General features: G+C 39.9%; 1 protein-coding gene across 2 annotated transcripts; it reads right to left on the bottom strand.

The window, feature by feature from the left end:
- Positions 1 to 8,118: 8,118 nt before the first annotated feature.
- On the bottom strand, positions 8,119 to 8,993 carry LOC147886551 (uncharacterized). Of its 2 annotated transcripts, XM_087396008.1 has the most exons (4): positions 8,961 to 8,993; positions 8,812 to 8,843; positions 8,391 to 8,732; positions 8,119 to 8,303 (listed from the first exon to the last, which is right to left on the bottom strand). In XM_087396008.1, the coding sequence occupies exons 1-3, from the start codon at positions 8,976 to 8,978 to the stop codon at positions 8,465 to 8,467; spliced, it is 318 nt and encodes a 105-aa protein (XP_087252134.1). In that variant the 5' UTR covers positions 8,979 to 8,993; the 3' UTR covers positions 8,119 to 8,303; positions 8,391 to 8,464. The 2 variants fall into 2 exon arrangements, with proteins under 2 accessions (XP_087252134.1, XP_087252133.1); XM_087396007.1 differs by lacking the exon at positions 8,961 to 8,993 and having other exon boundaries at positions 8,812 to 8,889.
- Between the last annotated feature and the right edge of the window lie 271 nt (positions 8,994 to 9,264).

Here is a 9,264-nt window from a genome sequence, read left to right on the forward strand (position 1 = left end):
GAAATTAATATTCATCATCTATGCCGACTCCAAGTAATAAACCCACCACCGAAGCATGTCCTCCTTGTAGCTATTCTCCTCCTTCTTCTTCGGGTCTATTTCTACGAGGATTTCATCCAACATTGTTTTCAGATAGAATAAAAGCATTCCAAAGTCTTTTGGGTATGCCATAGATTCGTAGTAGGTGGATCGGTGTATAGAGTTTTGGGGCTAGATTTTGTAATGGGCTCTTAGTTGTGTCTGCACTGCACTTAAATAGGGAGAGAGTTCATTGAGCCCGACCTTCTCATTATTTAGTCTCATGATAGGTTTCTAATCTACATCTTTCATCTCACATTAGTTGTCTAATCGAAATCTTTTGTCTCACATTAGTTATCTAATTGAAATCTTTCATCTCACATTAGTTGTCTGATCAAAATCTTTCGTTTCACATTAGTTCACTAATCAAAATCTTTCAGTCTCACATTATTGATCTAATCGAAATCTTTTGTCTCACATTATTTATCAAATCGAAATCTTTTGTCTCATTATTATCACCACACGGGCAAGGATCAAAGGACACTATGTAGTTTCATAGCTGAGAAAAATTTGCCCAAGTAAACTATGAAGAAGATTAACAATTCAATAGATTACACACAGATTACATAGATTATAATCCCAAAGACTCCTTTACTTCATATTACATCTCAAGGACTCCTTGTTGAGCTCCCTAATTGTGGGCTTGGCCCTCCTTGCTCCTTTCCACAATGGGGCTGGTTCCTTCCTGTAGGGGCCCAGTCCTTCCCTTCATGTCGCTTCCTCTTTCCTTGATTTGAGCTTCCTAGTTATAGGATCGGCCCTTCTTGCTCCTTTCCTAAAGGGGGATGGTTCCTCCCTTCAGGCTCCTTTTCCTCGCAATCAGGTTCGTGGTCTTGGCCTTCTTTAATTTGAGATCCTTGTCTTTAAGATCTTTTGCCCAAATGGAAAATTGAGCTATAGCATCTACTTTCTCATCGTAGATAACTGTAGCAGACAGGCACATTTGATGTGTCCATGACCTAGGAAATCGCAAATGGCATTCTTTACAACTAGATTTTGTATGCACAAACGCTCCAAAGCAAAAAACGTGCATAGAGTGGTAGCATAGATACCATCGAATACAACAGTCATCTATGATGGGGTATGGCAAACCATGCATTTTAGACACTGCTGCATAGTAGAATAGGCATCCGATTTAACTATTGTGGCAATCAATACCATAGTCTTGCTCTATACATGACGAAGTTTCTTCTTGATTCCTTCCTCCCTCATCCTAAGGCTGTGGATGTTCTCCTTCATCTCCTCCACTTTTTGCTCACTCTGTGCAACAACTTCATGTGAATCCCTCAGCATCTGTTGAACCTGCGTAAATTACTGAAAAACATCTTCATGGGTGGTTTCCAAGACTTTCATTCTAGTTTGGAAATCTCGCAGGATGACAGAATACTTTTCATAACTGTCAAAAGCCATGACAAGCTCGTGCAAACATCTATCATGATCTTCTTGTAGGGTATTATAGCTTGCTCTTTGGACTTCCAACTATGTTTTGAAAAAGCAACCCTCACCGTGGGTGCTGCAAATTGCTCCACCGCAGTGGCTCGAACTTGCTCCACCGTGGTGGCTGGAACTTGCTCCACCATGGTGGCTGGAACTTACTCCGCCCTAGCTACTCTCTGCTCCATCCTTCCCAGCCTTGAATCTCTCTTGCAGTTCCTACATCACCTTTCTGGTTTCTGCATTCTCCCTTTTCAACTCCTCCATCATATGGTCTTTTTCAATGTTCAATGCGGTCTGCATGTTGCAGAGCCATTTGTAAAGACCCTCCTTTTCAGTTCTCTGATCTTCAAGGTCCTTTCACGTCTTTTCTAGCTCCTTGTTTGCCATGTCCCCATCATTTCTCACTTCTTCGAGCCTATCTTAGAGCTCCTTCATGTGCTTCTCTGCTTCTTCTCGTCTATGCCTTTCCATGTTGACCAATTTCGTAGCCACCTCAGCTTGCTCTTGTGCCTGCAAGGCCCTCTCTTATGCCTCCTCTACCTTCTCTTCTACACCTTCCCTGAGACTTTTCTCAAGTTGCGCTGCCTTTGTTGCATCGGTGGATTTCTCTTGTAGAAAAGCACCTTCTGAGACATCTGCTTCTTATATTGCTCAAAATTCCATTTGAGGGTAGATGCCATCAGGTGCATTGCAACTCCAGTGGGCTGAGATGACAATTGGGATTTTCGCTAGTGTACATGCAAGTATCTGTACATATGTGTGAGTTACATATGTAGTAGTACATATGTAGAAGTACGTATGTGCAAATACTTATGCATGTGCATGTACATAGCTACATGAGAGATACAAATAAATTGAAATGAACTCTTAATAACACATCTAATACGTGCCAATATTTTATACATAAGTCAAATAAATCTACTTAGATGGGAGAATAATAAATCAACATTGGGACAAAAGATAAATAAATCTAGTTACATCAATTGAAATAACAAATCAAGATAGTTTGCATAAGACAAATAAATCTAGTTACATCAATTGAAATAACATATTGGCTCGATAGTTTGCATAAGTCAATTGTCTTTAGAGGTATCCTCCTCATAAATGGAGACATCTTTTTCTTTTGGGAGGTGAAGCATTTCATCTTTCTTCATCTCCACTCGTTCCCCAATCTTTATCATTCTTGCCTCTTTGAGTGCATCCCATTTTATCATCATGTCCTCCTCTCTTCGTAATATCCAAGAGTTTCTGCGCAAACCACACTTATGAATAAGATCCTCCCATGCATACGTTGCTACCTCCCTAGCTCTACATCATGCTGGCGAGAATTTTTATAACTAAGCCCCTCATCTATCGAGTGATGTATGGAGCATTGCTGATGTCTACGATCAATTGCATGACCTAGACTCCGATTACCCTTAGGGATAGGTCCCCTTGGGCACTCTGGCATGGGAGTTAACGTATGCTCTTTTGCCCTCGGGGGGGTCACTTGGTGTAAGATGCCTATATCACGTGCATTCAACGCCTCTTTTAGAAAGCCCTATGTAACCACTTTTTAAAAATTATTATTACCCCCTTTGTAGATTTTCATGAAATTATAAAATCCCTTTCTGTAAATGTATTCTTTTGAGGATAACTTTAAAAATATCCTTCTGTTAGAGACAAGTGAAAAACACACTTCAATCATATAGGTAGTGCTATGCTGCCTTCGCCAAAAAACCAATTTCAATGGTGGATATAAGCTATGAAAGAGCCTTCTAGACAAGTTTAAGTCTTCGAAACCAAAGTCCCAATCTAGGTCTCTTCCTAAAGAAAGTGGCCTAGGTTGTAGCCATGCCTAAAATTGCTACTAGTAACCATGAAAATTTTGTCCTAGCTAAAGTGCCAACCCCATGCACTTGTCTTGGCTAAAGTTCCAACCTCATGTACCCTTCAGAATGTGTTAGAATAAACAATTTATAATCTATCAAATAAGACCAAAGGAAATATATGAAGCTCTTGGCCTAGGTTTCAAATACGCAAAAAATGACTACTCTCATTGTTAACACCCATGGATTGCCATTGTGGACAGGGATACCAAATTTTGTTAAACTCATCCAAAATGTGTATATACACTACCATTGTAGTGCAAGAATAGAGGATCCAAGGCACCCTCCCATTGGATTTGATTTGAAGGGACTACGAGTGCAGTAAAAATTACCAGTCACCGGCTTGCATGCTTAGTAGAGAACTAGAGTGCATGGTAATGAGTGATTAGACATGGAAATGAGAGTTACTGCCCGGTGGTGGTGGCTCTTATCAACCACGTCTGCCATGGCTAAGATTCCGTCAGGCTGGCAGTTAATTACCAGCCACCGCAGTGGCACCACATGGCATCTTCTTCATGATTACTAGCCTATCTAGGGGATTCCACAGCAGTGGCCTGCAATTAATATGGATGGAGCCCTAGGCTCTAGCCACCACGGTGGCTCGAACTTTATAATATATATAAGAACCGTGGCATTTGATATTTTACTATGTTGCTCTGATCCGCCCATGCTCTGCTACTTTGCTCCACACCCCTCCTCCCTCCTCCAACTCTCATCACACTGCATCTACTACCCTGCTCATCTGTTGCTCACCCACTCATCTTCAGCATGCCTAGTACCACCCCTCCTCGATGCTCTGTGATCCCAATAATATCTGCCTTCTCATATAAGGTGATTATGTTGCACTCACCTCGAGTAGAAATGCTAGCACTAGTGGAGACTCTTCGTTCCCACAGGCGATTCCCCACACATTTGAATGTCATCACCTTAGATAACATGCTCACGGAGGGCCTCTTTATGGCTGTGTTGTATGGGTTCCTCCTAGATGTCGATGAAGGCCTCAATATTTTTAAAGAAGAGTACTCTCAACTTGTTGGGGGGTCGTAATCTGAGTCTTGGCAATGTGCATTCAACCTCTCCATTGTATCCTCCTTTGGATCCCTAAAAAATTTTAATGGAACAAGCTAGACTGGCGGAAAATTGAGTTGTACAAATTCCCTCCTGCTCAGACGAGGCTCTCAGCAATGGCTGCATGTAATCTTTTGGGCTCTCAACAATATTTTGGCTCACTAGATGTAATGTTTTGGTCTCTAAGGCATTTATGTAATCTCTTTTTGTTCAATTTGAGGCTCTCATTATGCATTGTTGTTAACTTTTATATTTGTATTTGAATGGTTATGGCCTCTACCTGTAATCTGTTGGCCTTCAAGGCTCTCAACAATTGCCGAGTTTTTACAAATGTAAGATCCTCTGTTCAAATTTTCCTCGGTATAAGTTGATAATTTTTATATAACCTGTTATTGGACATAAATGTACATTTTAATCTCTTTTGCTCAATTTTGACTCGATAAATTATACTTTTGACCTCATTTATATTTACTGTAACAAGGACTAAAATACCAAGAAAGAAAGACTACAATTTCCTTGGTTTTTTACCAAAATAGTGCTTAAATAACTCCAATGATCCCACCGTTGTGGTTGCATGGAGATACATCTATCAGAAAATGCAATTGACGATATGGCCCTTGAGGGGTCCCCTCTTGGGGCAAGGGCCATATCGACGTGCATTATATAGGGCATTTATGTTTTGCAAGCTTTTCATCGCGAGCTTTTTGGCCAAAGAAAAAAATTTGCGATCTTTTTGGCCAAGGAAACAAATTTGCAAGCTTTATGGCCCAAGAAACAAATTTGCGAGCTTTTTTAAAGACTAGTTGCATTCATGAGGGATTGGGATTGTTCCTCCTTCTTTCATATTAAGGTATTTTAGTCCATCCCCATGGCTTTTTATTGGTATTGTGGAGTCCAAGGATAGAGTTCTCACTCTCCCACCTCCTTTATAGTTTTATTTGAATGAAATATATTACTTATTTGTTTAAAAAAAAGACTGCTCTAACGGAGCATGAAAAAGTATGTATCATTGCCTCAAAATTGGCATATACATTTGGACTTTTACCGTATTAAATTCTGCTCTAACTGAGCATAAAAGGCATCCTAAAGTAGTCTGCAAGCCTGCCTCAAGTTTATTGCATGTATTAAGCATCCAACTACATATTCAAATCACTGTGTATGCATCACAATGGCACAAAGTGTGTGTCAAGTGTGGACCTACATATAAACCTCTTTGGTCACTCTACCAAGTTTCTCATTGCTTCCAAACCTTAGCAAGAATTACTTACAATCCACAAATCAGATAGGGGGGAGAATAGGGTCTAGAGACAAATGTTTCACAATACACAGGATAGGGTCCCAGTATCACTAGGGCTTGAACTTTAATAAACTTTGGAGAACCACTTTACAAGATCAAATGCCAAAGCTGTCAAAAGCAAAGTTGTAGCTTGTAGTAAGCTCCACAACTTCTCTGTTGAGCACATAAACCAAATCCTTGTACATTCTCAGATATTCTCCCCATCTTCAAGCACATTGGTCACAAATAGACAGCGGACTGTAACTTTCTGTGTTTTTACAAGGGCTGTATCTTTTGCTAGATATACCGGATCAACTTACTTCAAAAAGCAAAGCTGTAGTGTTTTGAAGGATCTACAATACTCTAGTTGAATATAGAGGCAAATTATGTACAGGTAGGAAGATATAAAGTCTGCAAAGTGGCTGTCTGCACACTGGACATCGATGTCAAACTGTCCCTGTCACTCTGCACTTTCTATGTTTTTGCAGAGGCTATATCTTTTTCTACATATACCAGATCAACTTGCTTCAAAAGGAAAAGTTATAATGTTTTGAAGGATCTAAAACTCTCTAGTTTGATACAGAGGAAAATTATGCACAGGTGGGAAGATATACAGTCTGCAAAGTGGTTGTCTGCACATCGGACATTGATGTCGAACTGTCCCTGTCGCTCTCCACTTTCTGTGTTTTTGCAGAGGCTGTATCTTTTGCTAGATATACTGAGTCAACTTGCATCAAAATAAAAATTGTAGTTTTTTGAAGGATCTACAACTCTCTAGCTGAATACAGAGACAAATTCTGCACAAGTGGGAATATATACAGCCTTCAAAGTGGCTGTCTACACACCGGACATCGATGTCGAACTATCCCTGTCACTCTCCACTTTTTGTGTTTTTTCAGAGGCTATATCTTTTGCTAGATATATCGGATCAACTCGCTTCAAAAAGAAAAGTTGTTGTGTTTTTAAGGATCTACAACTCTCTAGTTCAATACAGAGGCAAATTCTGCACAAGTGGGAAGATACGCAGTCTGCAAAGTGGTTGTCTACACACCGGACATTGATGTCAAACTGTCCCTGTCACTCTCCACTTTCTGTGTTTTTTCAGAGGCTATATCTTTTGCTAGATATACTGGATCAGCATCCTTCAAAAAGAAAAGTTGTAGTGTTTTTAAGGATCCACAACTCTCTAGTTGAATACAGAGGCAAATTTTGCACAAGTGGGAGGATATGCAGTCTGGAAAGTGTCTGTCTACACACCGGACATCGATATCGAACTGTCCATCACTCTCCACTTTCTGTGTTTTCTCAGGGGCTATATCTTTGGCTAGATATACCGGATCAGCTCACTTCAAAAAGCAAAGTTGTAGTGTTTTTAAGGATCTACAACTCTCTAGTTGAATACAGAGGCAAATTCAGCACAAGTGGGAAGATATGCAGTCTGGAAAGTGGCTGTCTGCACACTGGACATTGATATCGAACTGTCCCTGTCACTCTCCACTTTCTATGTTTTTTCAGAGGCTATATCTTTGGCTACATATACCAGATCAACTTTCTTCAAAAAGCAAAGTTGTAATGTTTTGAGGGATCTACGACTCTCTAGTTGAATACAAAGGCAAATTCTGCATAGGTGGGAATATTTACAGTCTGCAAAGTGGCTGTCTGCACTAAGTCTCCATTGTGACCGAAAAGAAACAAACATTGAAATCATATCTCATTTCAAATAAGGGACATCACATAAGTCTACATAAAAAAGTATCCACAAGCAGAAATGATCTTCGTACAAAACTGTATACCACTCTTCATCATGTTCCTCATCAACATCTCTTTGGATCTCAAGCATTGTAGAGGGATACTATCATCATTTTATAAGAGATAAAAGCACGAAATCGAAATCACATAAGGAAAGGAAACCTCTTACCTCCTCATTTCAAGTAAGGGAAGCACAAGAGCCTATTTTTTGACCGCAAAAAGAAAAACACATTGAAATCATATCAAGGAAAGGCAACCTTTTAATTGGTCTTTCAAGTATGAGAAAGCACATAAGTCTACATTAAAAAGTATCCACAAGCGCAAATGAACTCAGTACAAAACTGTTGTCAAGAAGACTGCAAGTTCAACTTCTCTTGAACATGTTCCTCATCAATAATGAGGTCTGTAAGCACAGTACTACAAAGTACATCATCTTGCTCCATGCACAGGCAATGCCGAAGGGTCTTCTTGCATTGCTTCGCCATCCCTCCACAGCCAGCAAAAACATTGATAACACAATCACCAGGGACTGTGAAGGTAGTAATAATCCACCTTCGAAAACAAAAAGATTACATTATGAACCAGTCTTTGTAACAGTAATTAATGAATGAGCTTTGGTGAGGAATTATACCTGGATCTCTCTGCACCTCCTCGTATGTACGAGGGTCCTTTTTTTGTTCTTTCATATGTAAGATGCTTGCTTGACTCCATCAAGACATCCGTTCTCTTGGGAAAAAGTGCGTTGGAGACGCTCTCCCCCAGCTCTCGGTCCATCTTTGGGACCTCATACTTGCCTTGCCAAAATATCCCATTATTAACCTTCTAGCCTGCATTACATAATTTTAAATGATCAGAATAGAAATACATGATACATATGAATAAATGGTTGGTTACATATGAATATAAATTCTCACATAATCTCCATTGGCATAGTTGTATCCGTAGGCACAAATCACTGTGTATGTCCGATGCAGAGAGATTCCTAAATTTATTGCATCACCATATACTGTGGGAAAGTGCTCTGCCAAGCAACAAGTGATGAACCACCCTCATCTGCAGTGAAAACGTCTGAAAAATATGCGACAGCGAGGGAGAGCTCCTTGGAGAAGTGGTTCCAATCCAGGCATCTCGCGGAGTCAAGCAACTCCACTCCCAAGCTGGTTGGGAAGTCGGCCCATACCAATCGTGCGACATCCTCGCAAGGAACACCTTCATGTGACATGTCAGCATTGACCTTGACCAAGAAATTACTAACCCTAAAAGAACACAAAATTAACATTAAAATTTGCATGTGGGAAACATGGAAGAAAGCATTGCGACTGTTGTTGTGCATACGCTTCTGGTTTTTTCCCCAAGGTGATGACATCCTGACAAATAACATTGATGTACGTCATATGGTCTACATCACCTACATCCTCACAATGAATGTAACAATATTTATAAACACTTAAGTTTCTATACATTTAGGTATGGGTAGATGGTACCTTTGAAGCTTGTAACATGTGCTACACTCTCACTTAAACCTATCTTCTCCTGGCTGCATTTTTCTTTATGAACTCATTGGTCTACAGATATTGAGAAAAGAACAATACATCAAGCGATATTCAACTACATTAAATTCTTCTCTAACAAACATTGGACTGTAACTTTGTGTGTTTTTATAGACAGTAGACTGTAACTTTCTGTGTTTTTACAGGGGCTATATCTTTTGCTAGATATACCGGATCAACTTACTTCAAAAAGAAAAGTTGTAGTGTTTTGAAGGATCTACAACTCTCTAGTTGAATA

The sequence above is a fragment of the Dipteris shenzhenensis genome, chromosome 24 (genome assembly GCF_047967505.1).
Source record: "Dipteris shenzhenensis isolate YYH24624 ecotype China chromosome 24, Dip_SZ_1.0, whole genome shotgun sequence".
Lineage (NCBI taxonomy): Eukaryota > Viridiplantae > Streptophyta > Polypodiopsida > Gleicheniales > Dipteridaceae > Dipteris > Dipteris shenzhenensis.

Bases quoted from the DNA above. Each gene is read 5' to 3' on its own strand.
- LOC147886551 (XM_087396007.1), bottom strand. From the start codon at position 8,870: ATGACGTACATCAATGTTATTTGTCAGGATGTCATCACCTTGGGGAAA. The intron at 8,733-8,811 runs GTATGCACAACA...GTGTTCTTTTAG, and splicing joins TTGGGGAAAAAACCAGAAGC to GGTTAGTAATTTCTTGGTCA.